The sequence below is a fragment of the Schistocerca gregaria genome, chromosome 4 (assembly GCF_023897955.1).
Source record: "Schistocerca gregaria isolate iqSchGreg1 chromosome 4, iqSchGreg1.2, whole genome shotgun sequence".
Classification (NCBI taxonomy): Eukaryota; Metazoa; Arthropoda; class Insecta; order Orthoptera; family Acrididae; genus Schistocerca; species Schistocerca gregaria.
This window is the reverse complement of record NC_064923.1, coordinates 81684400-81705475: the sequence shown is the minus strand read 5'-3', so window position 1 is coordinate 81705475 and position 21076 is coordinate 81684400. Positions and strand designations below refer to the sequence as shown.

The window sequence follows — 21076 nt, the reverse complement described above, 5'->3', positions numbered from 1 at the left end:
GGTATGTGTGTCGCCCGATAGTATCCCAGATGTCTTCCATTGCTATCACATCAAGTGAATTTTGTGGTCACGTCGTCAATCAGGGTTCACTATCGTGTTCCTCAAACATGACTCTAGCCTTGTAATACGGACGGTCATGCTGCGTGAAGACACCATCGTCGTCAAGCATGAACTGAGGCAGGTGGTCCGCAGTTTTCTTCACCTAGTCCAAAAATGACAGCGTGCCGTCGATTTCTGCCACAAGTCTCATGCAAGCCCAGGTGAAGGAGCCTCACAGCACGAACCTGTGCATTGCCTTGCGTCTGGGGCCGCGGTGTTAGTTTCGAGCGGCCCCTTGCCCGGATGAAAGTGATTCGGGACACGACCATCGACCTGGTATAACATGAAACGTGATGTAGCCTAGCAGAGGACACTTTTCCACTGATAGAAGTCCACTGCCGACGACCCTGTATACATTCCAATCTTAACTGACGACGTGGTTGGGTAAACATGGAGACGCGTAGGTGCCACCGGCTGCGGAGTTCTTCGTTGAACAATACACGCTGAACAGTGTGCTCCGGAACCGTTGTGCGTGAACCGGCGTTGTGCTCTGTCGTGAGCTCTGCCACGGATCGCCGTGTGTACTATTTTACAGCCTCCGACCACCACCTACTCTGATGAGGTATGGACGTCCAACATTCTGTCGCCTACTCGCAGGTTCACCGTCGTCCGACCTCTTTCCCACGACGGTAGTACCGAGCACAGCCGTCCACTTTCGCCTGTACCGAGAAGCTCGTGCACAGGTGCCGGACTATAGCGTTCTGCCACTTGGGAAAGTCACTTCTGTCAGTGGATTTGCCCAACATAAAATCGTCATAACTTCTGAACGGTAGCGTTAGGACGTTCAAACTGCACAGTTGGTCACAGGAATTAGTAGCATGTGCATGCTTTTTTTATTTTTTTTTTTTTTTAGCGACAAAGCCCACTTTCATTTGAATGGGTTCAGTCGATAAGCAAAACTGTCGCATTTGGGAGACAGATTCTGCATTTCGCAATCGAGGAGCCTGCTTATCCTCAACGCGTGACTGCGTGGTGTGCAATGTCCAGTCACGGAGTAATCGGTGCGATATCCCTCGATGGCACAGTGGCTACCGAACGGTACGCGAAGGTGTTGCAATACGATTTCGTCCCCATTATCCATAGTGACCATGATTTCGACAGCATGTGGTTCATGCAAGACGGAGCTCTCCCGTATCGATGAAGAAGAAGAGTGTTTCATGTCCTGGAGGAGCACTTTGGGGACCGCATTCTGGCTCTGTGGCCTCGATTGGCCGCCATATTCTTCGCATCTCAACACATGGGATTCCATTTTGTGGGGCTACATTACAGAATAGGTGTACAGCAATGACTCCAGAAGCAGTGGTGAGCTCAAAACAGCTACTGATGTCATCGACAGCATCGATGTCCCGATACTACAGCGGGTCATGCAAAATTTCGCTATTCGTCTGCGGCACATCATCGCAACTGATGGCAGGCATATCGAATATGTCATAACCTAAATCCGAATATCTCTAGTGACATGCTGAATAAAGTTTACATATTGAATGAAGTATGTCAACTTCGTAGTTTGTAACTAATTTCCTTTTTTTCGTATAGTATAATTATTGTCTCCCTGTAGATACTTTCCTTGCCGCGTCACGTGTCCGCAACGAAACGAAGCGGCCTTCAGTTTCGTGGCGGGCAGTGATCGTAATGTTTTGGTACATGGTTCAAAAATGGCTCTGAGCACTATGGGACTTAACATCTGAGGTCATCAGTCATCATCAGTCCCCTAGAACTTACAACTACTTAAACCTAACTAACCTAAGGACATCCATGCCCGACGCAGGATTCGAACCTACGACCGTAGCGGTCGCGCGGTTCCAGACTGAAGAGCCTAGAACCGCTCGGGCACTCCGGCCGGCTTGGTACATGGTTCTTTGTACACGCGCGCGCGCGCGTATGTGTGTGTGTGTGTGGGGGGGGGGGGGGCTCACACAGTAGTTCTATATAGCTAATTTATTCGCGAAGATTGAAGCCAATTGAAGCATGTGCAGAATATTTTAACCTACCTTTCTTTACGTGCTCCGTACCCGTACGTCAATGGAACGGGAGCTCGAATAACTGGTGGTTTGAGTAGTACCCTTGGCCATGCACTGCACAGCGACGCGCAGAATGTGGATGTAGATGCAGATCATCTTTGTAAGACTGTAGATCGAGGTGCCACACACGTCACTGCTGGCAGGGCCACCGGCTGACACAGTGCGCCTTCGAATTTGATGGCCAGATGTTCGTTGTTCAAAGTAGACTTGACCACTTTCTATGTTTCGATACAGTGTACCGATACGTGGAACTGTTTCAGTGTTTCGGAACGGTTGTGGTTCACTGTTACAAAACAGTGGTGTTTCATTCCGCCCCTGTCTCGGATAACCGGACCAGGTTCGGTCTCGAGCCAGACGCAGAAACTGTATCGTTGTTTCAAAATGAGGCTGTTTCAGTCCACCTGTGCTTGGAACGGACTAATTGTTTCGAAACAGTGATGTTTCATTCCGCTCTGTGTCGGACGAGATTCGGGCTCGGCACAGGTACTGAAACACAACATACACTTCATGAAACACTTTCAAGAGTGTCGAATCCTTTTTGACAAGCAATAGGATGAAGCTTAAGATATCCGAAAATAAAGCTTCGTTTCTAGCTGACTGTCCTATTCCGAAATGGCATAACATCTGCTTTATAAACACTAACCAAACAATAAAACAAGGTATACTATTCACATTCAAAATAATAAATATGTGAAAATCATTCAGTTAAATTACACTTTTTTTATAACATACGCTTCTCTGTTCATTTACAGTAATCATATTAAGAAACGCAAGTAAGCCTACAACATTTTGAATAAAAAAAGGCGTAGAGTGACAGTTATTAGACATATACATAAATTTGATGTAGATATAATTGCAAGCAATCTGTTTGACATATCACTGATAGTGTAATGGTGAACGGGAAGGGCTGGGAAGCGTGGTAAATTTATAGTAACGGTTCGAAACACCTTGTAAGACAAAAAATTTTCTGTTATATTTTGTTATTTATTCGAATTATTTGGCATTATTTGTGAGTCTATAGTCACTATGCCTATTAACCACAATGATTCCCTTTGTGTGCATGGAAATTAGCTGGATGGGTATATGACCCATACTAACGGAATGTGGGAATCCCAGTAGCATATCCGTTGTTTCTGCAGTTTGCTCCCACCTCCAGTTCCTTTCGTGGGGGTTCTTCTGTCTTCAGCTATGGCTGTCCTCAGCCAACTGAAAAGTATGAAAGTCACACGACACGAAAGCAGCGCATTTGCTCCAGGAAATACGAAATTGCCAAGACGCCTAAGTGATAGTTTTATACTTTCTGCGACATGATTAGCGCTCTCGCGCCTCATTTGTGTTTCTATGGACATACTTATACAGTAGACATGAAAGGTGATAAAATGTGAAGGTTTATTAGATTACAAAACACAAACTGTTTCACTGTTTCGATACACCGTACCGAAACATTACATTGTACTGTTTCATTTGTTTCGATACAGTTACGTGTTCAGTTTGCCCATCTCTAGTTCAAAGTGACTGCACCGAGCTGGTGCCCGGCGCCTACTCTTTCTGTCCCCCCCCCCCCCCCCCCCCCTCCCCAGTGACTACGGGAGTGATACGCTAGAGCGGCGCAGCTTCTGCGTCATCATGCGGTCTGTGTACCGGTCGCCCTACTGCCCAACTGCCCCACCGCTAAACCACACAGAGGACACACCAGCAGCAGCTGCGGTGGCCGCTGGCGTGTGCCGAATCACGCATCACATCTGACGTGCTGACGTCACACCGCTGTAACCCGTAATGCTCGTCCTTTCACAGGTAAAATGGAGAGAGACGAGCTCCCGGTGAAGCGTGTCAGAACTGTGCACGCACTTTGGCAGGTGTGAGGCAAAATTAGTTGTGATCTTGAGTTGCAATCGAGGCGATGGCAAACCGGAGGCAGGCAAAGCGATGAGCCCATAACATGACAAAGTTTTTAAACACCCAAAATACAGAACGTCTTCCACAAGCGGCGACACAACACTATAAAATGAAATGCAATGAATAAGTGACTACAGGGCAGTACCACTTACGATATCAGTCATGAGAACTTTGGAAATAGAGCACATCCCCTACCGAGCGCAACAGCCTGAAAGAAAAAACTTGTTACACAGGACGTGGTTAAGCAGATTAATTTCACTTACAGATAGTAATAACAATTGGGTTTGGATACGCTGCGGTCGCAGGTTCGAATCCTGCCTCGGGCATGGATGTGTGTGATGTCCTTAGGTTTAAGTAGTTCTAAGATCTAGGCCGGCCACGGTGGTCTCGCGGTTCTAGGCGCGCAGTCCGGAACCGCGCGACTGCTACGGTCGCAGGTTCGAAACCAGCCTAGGGCATGGATGTGTGTGATGTCCTTAGGTTAGTTAGGTTTAAGTAGTTCTAAGTTCTAGGGGACTGATGACCACAGCAGTTGAGTCCCATAGTGCTCAGAGCCATTTCTAAGATCTAGGGGACTGATTACCCCAGAAGTTAAGTCCCATAGTGTTCAGAGCCATTTGAACCATTTTTGCGTTTGGATAACTGGGAGATAAACATGTCCACCGATGAAAAAGATGCATGCTAGGGACAGAAGGATTTCCGATTTCTGCAATGGGATATTTCTCCTACACACATGGCCTACGAACAGTAATTAGAATTCTGGTGTTATTGAATAAAGCGTAATGTAAATAATTCCACGTGTGAGAGTAGGCAGACGCTGTTCTCATTTCGTAATAAAACTTTTCCGGCGTCGTCACGTTGTTGTGTAGGCCAACATTTTGGCCACTTCTAGCAGTGGTTCATACCCGGGAAAGTTTACTGAAAATTATGAGTTTCGTGACTAAGTTCGTAGGGTTTTTGTTTTGTATATTGGTATTGTGGCTGCTATGGGTTTATTTATCGATTCTCAATTATTTGTAGTTCACTGTTGGTGTGAGTTTACTTCCTTTCATTTTGTCATTTGGTGACACAGAATGGAGGTGTGGACGCTAGAAAATGGGATGTCAAGCGGCGAAATGGAACATTTCCGACGTATTCTTCTGTTTGATTTCAATAGACGGGTAACAGCAGGGGAGGCAGCCAGAAACATTTGCTCCTTGTGTAGGGATAATGCCACTGAACAGAGCAAGGCGATAAAACGGTTTTCTCATCTTGAGGAGTATTATTTTGACATTAGTGACCTACGTTCAGAAAGACCTTCGGGTTTTGATGAAGATCGCTTAATCGCATTAATCCAGAATGATCCACGTCAGTATACTTGTGGACTAGCAGGTGTGATGAACTGTGATCATTCCACCTTCGCACGACATTTGCCTGCCATGGAGAAGGACCAAAAATCGGTTGTATGGATATCCCATGCGCTAAACCTCAGCGGGTGGCTCATAAGTGCATCTCTGCTTGCTTCTTATCAGATGAACAAGTGGTAGCCCAAGTGACCTATCTTGCCACCATTTTCTTAGGTCAGTAGAGGTGTATAGCGTCATCCTGATGGAATTTGAACTTCCTGCCATTTGCTGTAGGCGGGAGGGGAGGACGGGTTATGTTAGTGGAGATAGCCCTTTGACCTATCTTCCCGCCAAAATCCGCCATCTTGGATGACGCCATAGCCGCCAACTAACTCGCCTACTTGCGCAAAAGGTGTCACATTGCAGAGCTATTACACGATATCTATGTGAACGGTACTAATTACATATATATTTCATTTTTATATCCAATATTAGTTGAGATAAACAGAGTCAATAAAACGTTCGAGTCGAAAGATACAGATCACATCAAACACTTTGACGAGTTGACCATCCTGAGAGACATGCTTGTTAGTAAAGTTACGTTACATGCAAATAAATTTAATATTTTTAATCAAAATACTTGTGATTTCTTCGATCGAAGATGTTACCTGGGACTCGACTTTGAAAAGCAGTTGCTTGAAATGATAGAAAAAGGATTAGGATGGGAAGATGAACAAATGTTGCATAATCGGTGCATAACATTTATAGTAAGTCTGAGTGACCAAATGAAAAACTAGTTACCAGAAAATTTGACGTTGATGAAAAAAAATTCCAGGATAAGGATTAAACAAGCACTTAATCACAACAAAGGAAACATAGTTGATATACTGGCTCAATTCAGTAAAAGCGTAGAATTTATAGGAAGAGTGGATGATCAGTAGCGACAAATTCATTTGTTGAACTGGAACGTGACCAAAGATGCAAAAAAATTTTGGAGTTAGGTATTGCATTTCAAAGCTGCCACAAGGGAATGCAGGTTTGAGGATTTAGTTGATTATGAGACCATTTACCAGTATGAATGTAATGAAAAAAAAAAAGCAGAGGAATAGAATGAACTTAAATCTTCTAACCACTATACTAAGAACACGCTGTGGTTGATGTTGGAAGGAAAATGCTGCAACGAATATGAATTTCCAACAAACGTTGCAAAACAAATTGATACCAAAGAATCGCATCAATGTGAAACCGACGATGATGCGGACAAAAATGATTCATCTGAGGAGACAAATCCATTTAAATAATTATCTGTTGTTATAGAATCTTTTGTCCGCAGCTCGTGGTCTTGTAGTAGCGTTCTCGCTCACCGCGCACGGGGTACCGGGTTCGATTCCCTGCGGGATCAGGTATTTTCCCTGCCTCGAGATGACTGGGTGTTGTGTCGTCTTCATCATCATCATTCATCCCCCATTACGGTCGGAGGAAGACAACGGCAAACCACCTCCGCTAGGACCATGCCTAGTACGGCAGTGCGAGTCTCCCGCATCGTCCCCTACGCTCCTTGGAGTATGGGACATCATCATCATCATCATCATCATCATCATCATCAGAGAATCTTTTTATGCTCGTTACCCTGACTTTCTGATTTCTTTATTGTATGTTAATTTAATGATTGTGAATATTTTTAGTGGTTATGAGAGTAAGGGCATTTTTGTTAGTGGTTTCCTGGTGGTTTCGCACTTGAAACTTGCGGGGAGCTCATTCCAACTGTTGGCAACAGTGGCATCACACATGGGCGCAGATGGAAATTGTTGACGTTTCTGCAGAGCCCAAAACATTACCGGTGCTTATTTCGTCTGACATTCGTTGGCTTCGCCAATTTACAAACAGACTATAATTTTGCAACATGAACCAGACCTTTGGCTAATCTAAGAAAACCATCTTTTGGTCGAAGCTTGAATACGGTTCCACAGTCTGGCCGTTACGATTAGCAGATGAGACAGTGAAGGTTCAAAGAAGAGCAGCGTACTTCGTCACAGATTCGTGCGGAAAGCACGAAAGCGTCACGGAGATGCTCACTTAGCACGATTAACAGACGCTGCAACACAGGCGTTTGCATCACGATGTAGTTTACTGCTAAAATTCCGAGTGCGTAAGTTTTTAGAAGGCTAAACTATAATAGTGCTTCCTTCTACGTATATCTCCCAAAAACGCCATGAAATCAAAGTTAGAGAGGTTCGCTCTTACACAGAGGCTTGCCAACAGTGTTCTTCTCGTCGTCCTTCGTGACTATGCAACTCCACTCGACATGACCACCGAAAACAGGATGTAGCCTGGTTGCAGCCGTCGGACATTTCAAGTGGCCGTTAGTGGTGGACACCTACACGTCGACTTAGCGTTTGTTGTTCCACCTTCGCGAAAGTCACCCCAGCGTCAAGGGCCAGTTGATGATTCTCACTTTCGTGGCAATAAGGATCGTTATGGTATTAACAACGAATAAGTTCGTTATTTTTAGAGATGCCGTAATATTTTTATTTATATTGATTGTGGAATGTGTACCAGACTTTATCACAAACACTATGAATTAACGACACACAACTGAAAAGGAATAATACAGACACTGGCATCTTGCTCTTCTTTTACCATACGCCTCCACAGCAGGTTGACTACAACAGTTCGTCTCAAGCTCTTCTAGAGACTGTTCTCAAGAGTAGCCGACCAGAGGCCAGAGAAAGCGACGCTTCCTTTCACGTGGTTGGCCGTGCACCCAGCGCGTGATCAAGTCGCAGTATGTGTCGCCGAGCCGAGTTTATCCCATATTGCACAACATGACATCCGCTCTGGGCATAGGTCCAATTAGCTAAAAACATAACTGAAATCCCTAAACACAGATTAGGGTAGGATAAGGAAAGCATGCAAGGGCAAACACAGAATAGCAGCATCATTTGTCGATTCACCTTACATTTATGTAACCACCACATAATAGCGTGAATAAACAAATACAATAATCACGAATAATTTTCAGTGACAGGGCAAGGCTAATTAGTTGCTTTCAACAATCCACAAAGAATAATGCCAGAAACGGCAATTTCTTTTAAAGGACTTCTTTCCTTATAAGTCAGTTCTGCTCAAAGTGCTACAGCGAAGATTTCTTAAAGACAATTTAAGAAAAGTTCACTTAAGGCCTTCTAAGGATTTGCAGAAAAATAATTTAATTTTTTAATCAAACAGGCCCTCATCACACAAGAGGGCAAACATACTGCCAATGTCAGCATAAAATCTACGAAAAATTTTATCAAGTACCAAAATGGCAAAACAGATTAAGGCTGTCCACACGAGAGACACGTATAATCCCAATTTAGGCTCAACCCAGTAATTGCGGTTCAGTGATTTGCAAATATTCGCGTAACCAATACCTTGGGCTTAAACAAGTTTAGAAAAATTTAACTACCCGAAATTCATAACATGGGCAAAACAAGCGTATTCCAAAGGACATGTACAACTTTAAGTAAAACTTTAAATAAGGTTCCACAGATCAGAACATTAAGTAAAACCGCCACTACTTAAAATTTATTAGTAGGCAGCACCAACCATCGCGCTAAGGCGATCGCAGACACGCCACAAAAAGTAGCCAATGAACACCAAGGCCACATGGCCCTGTGCCCACCAGCCACTGGAAAACCAGCGGTGATTTTCAGAAGAATCAGTAGGACTGTTAACAAACACCACTCACCTTAAACATAGGCCAAACAAACAAGTTAAGCAAACTTAAATGGCCACCTTCTAGAGAAATGGTCAGAATGAGGCCTCTTAATATGCCACCAAATTCCAAAAATCTTATCTGTAACCAGATTTACAAAATATCAAGAATGCATAGCAGTGGAAAAGGTAAGGTCTCTTAAACCATTCAGCTAATAAAATTTCATACAGGAAAACTTAATAAATGCCATAGAATAAGATCTGACAGTAATTTAGCCAAACCACAAGGCAAGGAACCTTGCTTGAACGAAACAGTTATGTAAAGAAAATAACAATCTCACCTCTACGAGGCGGCACTCAATAATTATTTCTTGCAAGCAGTGCTTCCTTCTATGGTATTGACACATGCAAATCTACGACACAATTTTATATATTAAACACAGAAAATTTATCTTAAGGCAGACAATATATAAAAGATTAAATGCAAAATCTTTAAAAACACTTAATATTTCAAATTAACCTGCAAAATTTTTGACACGTCTTGTCTCCAAAACACTTTCTCAGTATAATGTCTATGACACAAAAAGCTGACGGTGATGTCAGTGGGAAAATCTAACATTAAGGTGAACCACTGAATATAGTTTTTCACACTGCGTATAGCCAACACGAATACACTACAATGTAGCTCTCAATGGTACACAGAGCCGGCTGGTGTGGCAGTGCGTTTATAGGCGCTACAGTCTGGAACCGCACGACCGATACGGTCGCAGGTTCGAATCCTGCCTCGGGCATGGATGGGTGTGACGTCCTTAGGTTAGTTAGGTTTAAGTAGTTCTAAGTTCTAGGCGACTGATGACCTCAGAAGTTAAGTCCCATAGTGCTCAGAGCCATTTGAACCTTTTTTTGTTTTAGGACACAGAAATCCCCATAAGCACAATCACATATACTCGTACAGCCAAATATTCGACTGATAAGAAGTATAAATAATCTGAAGCGACAGACCTTTAGCTCAGAATATTATGCTCAAACAAATATTTCAGTAACCCACCGAGTGCAGGCAATAGAGGAGGGCGCATCGTAGTGTGAGAAATACTGACCATAAATGCATGATGTGGCAGATATTGGATAATCCTGCAAACATTCAGTGCGGCACCCAGCACCCAGTCCCGCACAGCATGAAATATGAAAGCCAGACCAACCAGCGGGCCCGGACAGAAGGCGCCTTGCTCAGCTCGGTGTCTTTTAACCCCGACTTCACCAGCTACACCGAATCTGAAGATAAACAGAGCTAATTGCCGACTGACCCACTGTGACCGGAACTAGGCCCGTAATGCCCTCTAGTTCATTGTCACTCGCTGCATCGCTCTTACTGCCCCACCAACGTTGCTCAAGGCTTACTTTTTGACCCGCTCTGACAGAGATCATCAACAATAAACTACCATCGATTTTCGCTGCCAATAGGGGTGCCAGTGAGTAATGTCTGAAATTATGGCACGTGAAATCGATTGCGCACCGGCACGGTTCAATTGCAACTGGAACAGGACAGGGAAAAGAGACTGTGGTACAACGAAATACCCTCCGTCACTCACCTTCGAGTGGTTTGTGAAGTATAGATGGAGATGTAGAACTATGACAGCCCAAAACAACTAAGAAATGTGTTAATATTGTTGATATATGGATAGCGCAATAACAATGAATTAATGCCGATATTGCAGCAGGCCGAAGTTCAAGCATTATCGGGTATTACGGAATACTGTTTACTTCCCAAGCTATGCCCCCAAACTGAACTGATTCATAGCTCTCAGACGCGCTTTATCACACAGTTCAACTATCTAGAAGTAAATATTTGCATTTCTCTTAGTAAAATTAAAAAAAAAAACTTATCGTTGAAAGGCGAGTTTTAGGAAGGATTTGCACTTGTAGGTTATATGAAATAGTCGAGAAGTATGAAACAGGATGGTAAAAATACAGATAATCGTGTAAATTTGGGGGGGAAGAAGTATTTAATGTATACAAAATACAACTCTGAGTTTGATCTCAAGTTTAAGTCTTACAAGAATCACTTATCAGCAAGAGAAAAAAATAATAATTCGATAAGATCTCTTAAGTTCATTAACTTCAAAACAGAGTTAATAAACAATTACTTGCTTGTGTAGAGGAGGTGATTTCTTTTACATACATCTATCTGCTGAGGGTACAAATGTAATTTTCATTCTCAGAACATGCACAGTATTCCTTACTGCCCGATACGCCTTCGTGGATTCCAGAAGAGGACCAACTGCATCCATGGCCAAAAATCCAGCGATACATAACGATATACTACTCTTTTACTTAGAAAATTGCGTAGTTTAAAAACTCAGTGCAAATTTTTAATAACTATGACATATTTTTGAAACGTTTGCCTGCAAAATTATTGAAATACTACAAAACAATGTTTCTATCCGTAACTCTCACGATGTCTCGAGATGAACTGAATTCGCTTCATAACATCAATGGAACATTTTGAAGTAGTTCATGCGCCTACCGCTTGGAAGCAGCATTCTGGGGATGAGAAATTACGGTATTTCACATTACCCGACTATTCCACAATGCGGAAGGTCATGTCTTTGTACACGGTAATAAATATTGAACTATATGAATAAATCGTCATAACTACTGATCAGTTGGATTTGGGACTTTCAAGGTGGTAATTAGTTCAAATCAAATGGCTCCGAGCATTATGGGACTTAACTTGTGAGGTCATCAGTCCCCTAGAACTACTTAAACCTAACTAACCTAAGGACATCACACACATCCATGCCCGAGACAGGATTCGAACCTGCGACCGTAGCGGTCGTGCGGTTCCAGACTGTAGCGCCTAGAACCGCTCGGCCACTCTGGCCGGCTGGGAATTAGTATTCGCATGCATGGTTTTATTTAGGGACGAAATACACGTGCATTTTGATGAGTTTTCCAAGAAGCAAAATTGGCGCTTATGTGGGACTCAAAGTACGCATTTCACAATCGAGAAGCCTCTTCGCCCTCAATCGACGACTGTGTGATGTCCAACGTCCAGTCACGAAATAATCAGTGCGGTATTACTTGATGGCCCGGAGACAACCGAACGGTACTGTTCAAATGTCTCTGAGCACTATGGGACTTAAAATCTGAGGTCATCAGTCCCCTAGCACTACTTAAACCTAACTAACCTAAGGACATCACACACATCCATGCCCGAGACAGGATTCGAACCTATGACCGTATCGGTCGGGCGGTTGCAGACTGTAGTGCTTAGAACCGCTCGGCCACCGCAGCCGGGGAACGGTACGTGAAGGTTTTGCAAGATGTCTTCATCCTCATTATCCAAAGTGACCCTGACTTCGACAAGATGTTGTTCATGAGAGACGGAGCTCGACCCCATCGAAGTAGGAGAGTGTTTGAGCGTTTTTGGGACCGCATTCTGGCTCTGGGGTACCCAGAAACCACTGGCATAGTCCTCGATTGGGCGCCATAATCACCGGATCTGAGATCTGAACGCAAGCGACTTCTTTTTGTGGGGCTATATTAAAGACAGTAATGTGATGGTGGACAGCATCTAACATCCGGAGGTAGGTGGGACAGGCCGATCAGTAGAGCACGCTGACATAGTCTAGGCATGATCGAACAAATGCCCTATAAAACTGCAGGAACCGGGACCTGTCAGCTCCCTGTATTTTTCCGCCAAGGCATTTCAAAATGTTCAGCAACCAGAAGCCCTTTGTTCGTAGGTCTCTGAGGTGTGGGAGACATGTTAATTTTAAGTCAAATACTGTAATAAACCCGAAAAGCGCACAGTGTCTTGAAAACATAAAATATGATCCCCATTGTAAGCTGTAGTTGGTTAAAAGTCTGACGAGCACGATTGAAATGGACACACACAGTTTTCTCAGGTGAGAACCGAAAACCAGTTGTCTGGGTCCAGGTTTCCAGCCACCTAATGGTCAGCTGTAGCTGCCTCGTCGTCGTCGTCAGAAGAATAGAAGAAGATTGCAAAGTCATCAACAAATAAAGAGCATTTGACAGGGCTCCTGACTGCAGAGGAAATGCCATTGATAGCGATGGCAACCCTGGGGCAGAGCCCTGGGGCACACCATTCTCCTGAACACAGCAGTCAGACACGGCATCGCCAATGCGATAACGAAAACTTCGGTCTCGAGAAAGGATTGGATCAGAAGCGGCAGGCGTCCACGTAGTTCCCATACATGAAGTTGGCGAAGGATGATGTACGTCCAAGCAGTGTTATATGCTTTTTCGAGATCAAAAAGCATACAACCTAAATGGTTTCGGCGTAAGAAGGACTCCTTTATCGCTGTCTCCAGTAGAATTAAGTTGTCACGACTGGAGCGGTAGGGCCTGAAACCGCACTGGGAGCGGCTCAGGTGACCTCGGAACTCGAGCAGCCAGACGAGGAGGTGGTTGACCACGTGTTCAAGAGTCTTACCCATACAACTGGTAAGGGCGACACTCCGATAACTGTTAGGGTCCTTGCCTGGTTTCCAGAATGGAGTTAATTATTGCCTCCTTCCAACTCATTGTGTATTGTCCACCAAAGCAGATCTGACTGAACAAGAGAGGAGCCGACGTTCTGCTTCATGGCACAGATGAAGCATGGCATAATGGATCTCATCAGGTGCTGGAGCAGTGTCTCTGGCTGCAGATAAAGCTGATTCCAGAATCGTTGCTGAGCTGTAAACAGCCATTCAGGAGGTCATCGACAGCATCGATATTCCGACACTTCAGCAGGTCATACAGAACTTCGTTATTCGTCCATGCCACATCATCGCCAATGATGACAGGCGAATCAAACATGTCATAACCTAAATCCGAACATCTATAGTGACGTTCACATGTTGAATAAAGTGCGTGCACACAGTAGTTTATAACTAACTTACTTTTTTTCGTGTAAATAATTGTCACTCCTTATGGACGCCAACATATCTGTTACCGCCGCCTCCCCTCCGTGTGTTCCAGCACCAAGCTGCGCATCCGCTTCCCGCAGCGCATCGAGGTGCTGCACCGCCACCAGACGCTGCACCAGTACGCGGGCCGCTTCCCGTACGGGGCGCCGCTGCCGGCGGCCCACAAGCGGAGGCGGCTGTCGCCCGCGCGCAAGGCGTCCCGCCCCCGGAGGCGGCGCCCCGCCCCCGGCCGCGGCCCCTACGGTCTCGACTACGCGGGGGCGTACCGCTCGTGGGCGCGCGCTCCTCCCCACGGCCGCAGGAAGAGGCCTAAGCCGCCGCCCCCGCCGCCCCCGCCGCCGCTCAGCCTGCACGGCTACGAGCCCGACGGCCGCGAGACGTACGAGGACCAGGAGCTGCGGCGGGACCGCTACCCCTACCTGTACCACTACCACTACCAGAACCAGTACCACGGCAGGCCGGACAAGAGGCCGTCCTCACACTGGTAAGACTGCTTTTCTTTCTTTATTGCTATTTTGATACCTGATACAGGTAGGCCGGCAGCGGCAAACTTCCCCGCTCTTCGGCCACATATGTTACAATTACTATATATGGATACACAGAAAAACAAAACAAAATGGTGGATAAAAGACAGAAGACACACAAAGTTAAAAAAAAAAAAACATGTAGCCGATCACAGGCATAGTGAATTCAAAAACGTTCAGCACTGGTATACGAACATAGACGACAGAAATGGAGCACAAACGACGAAACACTGAATCACTAAGGCACACATAAACACTGGCGACGATCTCCGGCGCGCGAATGTTCACTGGTCGTGTACGAGCTGGGGACCTGCCAGAGGGGAAAAGGTGAGAGAGGACGGAGAGCAGTAGGGTGTAGATGCCAGTGGCAGAGAAGGTAGTGGGGTAGGGGAAGCCCAGGGACAGAGGATGGTGGGAGGAAGGGAGGAGGGAGAGAAGGGAGAGACGGTGTCCTTGGGAAAAACACAGGGGGTGGAGGGGGAGGGTGAATATTGGTAGGACAGGTAGATGGAGGGGATGAGGGCATCATCTGGGAGGGGGAGTTGGCAGAAGCCACCTTGGGTGACGGTATGGAGAGTGGAGAGATGGAGAGCGGGTGGGATGTTGGAATACAGGTGCGGCAGCAGACGGGGGTGGGAAAGGATGGGAGAGACAAGCACATGAGGGGGATCAAGTTTGCCGTGTAGAGGAGTCGGATCGGTCGAGGAAGAGAGGAGCAGTTGCGGGAACGGAATGTCATACAGGATATGCATGGGGGAGGGGAGGTGGATGTGATAGCCGAGGCAGAGCGCATGGCGTTCCAGGATTTGAAGGGATTTGTAAAAGGTAGGAGGGGCGAAGATCCAGGTGAGGTGGAGGTAGCAGAGGATAGGGCGAATGAGGGATTTATGTGAAGAATGGTGGAGGGGTCCAGACTCCATATGCTGTCAGAAAGGAGCTTGAGGAGACAGAGTCGTGAGTGTGCCTTGGCTTGGATTGTCCAGAGATGGGGTGTCCAGGAGAGGCGGCGGTCAAGGGTGACGCCAAGGTACTTGAGGGTGGCGGTGAGGGTGATAGGGCGTCCATAAATGATGGTATAGAAGTCGAGGAGACGGGAGGGAAGGGGTGGTTTCGCCCACAGTGATTGCCTGGGTCTTGGAAGGATTGACCTTGAACAACCACTGGTTACACCACTGGTAAGCCAGACCACAGCCAAAGTCTTACTCTCGTTCTGATCTTCAGTCCCAAGACTGGTTTGATGCTACTACCACTTTGTTGACTCCTTTTACTATAAGTCCTCGAACCAAGTAATAAGTAATGCGATACATTTTTTCTCCTCCAATTTCTGTTGAAAAAATGCAGAATTTCTTGTGTATCATCGTGGAGCAACTGAACGAAGTGAATATTGCTACACTCTTTCTCTGTAGGATCGCCACTTAATAAAAGCAAGTCTTCTGGCCCAGACTGTATACCAATAAGGTTCTTTTCAGAGTATTCTGACGCATTAGCCCCATACTTAACAATCATATATAACCGTTCGCTCGGCGGAAGATCCGTACCCAAAGACTGGAAAGTTTCACAGGTCACACTAATATTCAAGAAAGGTAGCAGTAGTAATCCACTAAATTACAGGCCCATATCGTTAACGTCGATATACAGCAGGATTTTGGAACATATATTGTGTTCGAACATAATGTATTACCTCGAATAAAACGGTATATTGACACACAGTCAACATGGGTCTAGAAAACATCGTTCTTGTGAAACACAACTAGGTCTTTGTTAGGATGAGGTGTTGAGTGGTACTGTCAAGGAATTTCAGACCGATTCGGTATTTCTGGATTTCCGCAACGCTTTTGACACTGTACCACACAAGGGGCTTGAAGTGAAATTCGGTGCTTATGGAATATCGTCTCAGTTATGGGACTGGATTTGTGGTTTCCTGTCAGGGATGTCACAGTACGTAGTAATTGGCGGATAGTCATCGAGTAAAACAGAAGTGATTTCAGGCTTTCCCCAATGTAGCGTTGTAGGCCCTTTCCTGTTCCTTATCTATATAAACGGTTTGGGAGACAATCTGAATAGCCGTCTTAGGTTATTTCCAGATGACGCTGTCCTTTGTCGACTAATAAAGTCGTCAGAAGATCAAAACAAATTGCAAAACGATTTAGAAAAGATATCTGTATGATGCGAAAATTGGCAGGTGACCGTAAATAACGAAACGTGTGAGGTTATGCACATGAGTGCTGAAAGGAATCCGTTAAACTTTGGTTACACGATAAATCAGTCAAATCTAAAAGCCCTAAATTCAGCTAAATACTTGGGAACTACAATTACGAACAACTTAAATTGGAAGAAACACATAGAAAATGTTGTGCGGAAGGCTAACCTAAGACTGTGTCCTATTGGCAGGACAACAAAATGTAACAGATCTACTAAGGTGACTGCCTACACTACGCTTGTCCGTCCTCTTTTTAGAATAGTGCTGCGCAGTGTGGGATCCTTACCAGATAGGACTGACGGAGTACATCGAAAAAGTTCAAAGAAGGGCAGCGCGTTTTGTATTATCTACGAAATATGGGAGAGAGTGCCACTGATATGATACAGGATTTTGGGTGGACATCATTAAAATAAACGCTTTTTTCCTTGCGACGGAATCTTCTCACGAAATTCCAATCACCAACTTGCTCCTCCGAATGCGAAAATATTTTGATAACACCGACCTACAAAGGGGGAACCGATAAAATAAGGGGAATCAGACCTCTTGCGGGAAGATATGTGTTAGTTCTTTCCGCAGGCTATACGAAATTGGAATAGTAGAGAATTGTGAAGGTGGTTCTATGAATACTCTGCCAGAGACTAAAATGTGATTTTCGGAGTATACATGTAGATGTAGGTGTACTAACAATGTAAGGAACAACTATAATATTTAAGTATATTTTTGCTAAACGTTTTTGTATTGCTATTCTAGCCTGAAGATTAGGTTAGTGCCACGAAACATGTTGTTGCATTAAATAGTGTAAATAAGTCAACAAAATCTTGCAGCTAATAGCGGACTCTCAAAAAACATTTTATGTTTTCGAAGCAGCCACACTCCAGGAATAGCCGATAAGCTTCAAACTGTCATGGAATTCTTCCTCAAGATCGTCACTTGTCTCAAAGTCAGGATTGTGTCTACATCCTTGGCTGCATAATAACTATCGTCCCGAATTCGTTCTTGCGATTTTACGAAGTAGAATGTTGTCTCTCTTCCTTAGCCACCTCGATGTTCTGGATTGTGCTTACCACTGGGTACAAACAATCAAAGGCGTGTAGTGTACAAAAGCTGAAGGAGGAGACGACGTTTTTGCAGTTCTTGTATACTTCGAGGTCTCGGGTTCAGTCGCAGATAGGGGCGAAGATTTTTCTTCCAGTACTAAAGTCTGCAGCAATGAGCAAAAGGGCTGCACGCACTTCTGTCACTTCAACGGTTCTAAACGATTCAGTCGTTGTTGGTCCCGTTTCCGCAAGGTCTTTTTCCTGCCGCAGCGATGGCAGAGATTTGATGATTTACCGTATTCCTGATATCCACGGTACACTCGTGAAATGATTGTACGGGAATATCCGCACTTCATCGCTACCTCGGAGACGCTATGTCCCAACTATGTCATCACTTAAATCTTGATAATCTGCCATTGTAGCAGCAGTAACCGATATAACAAATGCACCAGACACTTGTTGCCTTATTTTGGCGTTGCCAACGGCAGCACCGTATTCTGTCTGTTTACATATCTTTGTGTTTGTATACCCATGTCTATACCATTTTCTTTCGCGCTTCAGTGTATATTCCTGTGGAATTCAATTACGTTGCACCATTTTACATTGCCAAATTAGTTTTGTGGGTTGCCAACACATCTGGAGTTTTCTTACGTCTTACTTCCACAATCAATCGCAACCTCAGAACTGACTCTCTGGTGTCTTTGCCTATCCGGAAGCCAACTGCCAGTGATCTAAGAGATCCTTAATGTTCCTTTTTTCTCCTTTATTGAATTTCGATTCCCCCCCCCCCACCCTCCCACCCCAAAAGGGGGCGGGCTGGCAGCAGCTTAGTATGCCGCTCTTCAGCTTAAAGACTTTGTTAAAAAGATGAAGAGAATAAATAATAAAAACAGCGATAAAATCGGAGACTTAAAGAGTAACATGGCGCAAAAAAATTGTAGAACTTAAAACATAGAAGAGAAGGATAATGATGCTAATAAAATACATATGAAGCAGACAGGTAAAAGAATAGACAAACAATTAAAAAACATGACAACAGTTTGATTTCTGTTCGCAAAAGACATAAAATTCACACCTAGCGACAGCATGGTTCGCAACACGAGAAAGATGAACAACACTGAACAGTCGCTGGAACACTGCACTAAAAAGTTGGCAAATGTGACGTACCACAGCCGAGAGCAGGTGGGGGGAAACTGGACAGATGATGGGAAAATAAAGAAAGGGGGGAAGGGGAGGAAATGCGAAGGGGGGAGGTGGGAAAGTAGCCAATGGCGGATGAGGACCCGTAAGAGGGGTTGGGGAGGGGGTGCTGGGTAGACGCGACAGGGAGTGGGGAAGGCAGAGGAGGGGAATACAAGAGGAGAAGGGAGGTAGGGAGAGGTTTGGTGTGGAAAAAACATGATGGAAGGGGGAGGGGAAGAGGGAGCCCAGGGAAAGGACGGAGGAAAGGAGGGGGGTGGGGATTAGAGTTGATAGGAGGGATAGATGGAGGCAGAGAGGGCATCATCCGGGAGGGGGAGTTGATGGAAGCCACCTTGGGAAAGGAGATGAAGGGTGTAGAAATGGAGGGTAGGGGGGACACAACAGTGAAGGCGTGGCAAGGGGCAGGTAGGGAGAGGAGAGGAGAGGAGCAACCAGGGGGTGAGGGGAATCAAGGTGGTGGGAGGTGTAGAGTATCTTAATGTTCTTTTCTATTCTTAAATGTATTCACCCTTTAGGGCGAGATACAGGAATACAATTTCCCATAAGTTAAGTATTCTATGGCCAAAATAAACAATAAGTAGAGGTGTAATACTGGAGCGTTGCCTACTGGCCCCCTTGTTTTGGTCGTGCAGGGAGAAGTACCCGCCCTACGACGAGGAGTACGGTGATCAGCAGGAGGAGTACTCAGAGGGCGGCTACGGCGAGTACGACAGCAGGAAGGCGTCCAGGTACTCTCCAGCTGGCAGCGGCGGCAGGTACCGCAAGCGGCCGCGCAGGCCGCCGCCCACGCACAGCGACGACGACCCGGATGTCGACGGCGGCTACCCCTTCTCCAGCTCCGGCAGCTACAGCTACCCGGGCAGGAGCAGGAAGAAGCGGCCGCCGTACTACTACCACGCGGACGAGTACTTGTCGGGCGACGACCGGATGTTCGGCCCCGCCTCCGCTACGACACCGACCGCCGCGCTGGGGGCGTGGTCGGACCCGCAGCAGGCCAGCAGCTACTGGAGCCTCCAGCACGCGGACAGCGCCTCCTCCTCTTCCTCCTCTTCCTCCTCCTCCTCTTCCCAGCAGGAGGACCACTGGAGCCGGCATTACGCCAACCATCGGCCCGCCAGCGAGGCTGACCGCTGGAGCCAGCAATACTCCAGCCACCGCACGGAGGGCGCCGACGCGGACTCCGGCACCTCCGGAAGCTGGCAGGGGGTGGGAGCGGAGGACCGCCAGTGGAAGCCCGCCACCCCCGCCTCAGAGTCCGACGCCGACATCGGCTACGGCGAGGGGATGGTCGACGCTGACGGCACCGTCTACTGAACGGCGCGTCGCGCCGCTGAGCAGCAGGCGCCGCGCCCCACCGGAACACCAGTCTCGCGCTCCATCGCGGAACAGTCCCCACAATGTTGCGCTCGCAACAGAGCGTTCTGCTTGACCGTGCCAGGCACATCCGCAGTGAACAGGCACTGGAGGGTGTCTTTCGAGACCTATGTGCAGATATTTATTGGTAGACATCCTCATTATTTATTTGGCTTTGGTTCGTTGAACCACACTGCCAAAAGCTTGGTACAAAAAACAAGTCATATGTAACGAGAAAATACCTTATAAAAAGGTTTGAACAATGGTGTTAAATCATTTTACAACAATCACACCAGTACAATAAATAGGTACAGTTGTAGAAACTTGAGAGAAAAAAATAGAAAATAAAAAGAACTCGACAGAGACTTGGAAGCATACACCTGGTGATTACAATCTATACGCAACCACAGATGAAACACCAAAGTTTCATGTAAACACGATACAGTCTCGTAGAAAACAATAAGGGGCTTTGTTATTTCAAGATCTTCAAGGCTTGTTGGAAGTGGCGCCTACAATCACATAATATTTTGCTGTAAGCTGTTTTGCTATGCAACTAAGAAACTGCAGAAAAAAACAGCAAGTAATTGACATCTCCCTCGCATCTCTTACATAAAGGATTATCCTTGATGTGCGTGAGATGTAAGTGGCGAGGGGGGGGGGGGGAATGAACAGTGGTTGGCACGCTTTCATTCCAAGCTAATTATCAGGTTCCCGCTCGCCTGAAATTTTTGAAAGCAGGTGTTTCTTCTAACTGCTGTGATGGATCGCAACGTAGTACTGACCTT

At 45.8% G+C, this 21076-nt stretch overlaps 1 protein-coding gene across 1 annotated transcript in view; it reads left to right on the top strand.

Moving 5' to 3' along the window:
• Positions 1 to 20252, top strand: part of LOC126267607 (Wilms tumor protein homolog) — a 100477-nt gene extending 80225 nt beyond the window's left edge. Inside the window, exons 4-5 of the mRNA XM_049972908.1 lie at positions 14027 to 14458; positions 19571 to 20252. Of these exons, the coding sequence (XP_049828865.1) occupies positions 14027 to 14458; positions 19571 to 20252 (1114 nt within the window). The remainder of the gene's footprint in view (positions 1 to 14026; positions 14459 to 19570) is intronic.
• Positions 20253 to 21076: the final 824 nt, after the last annotated feature.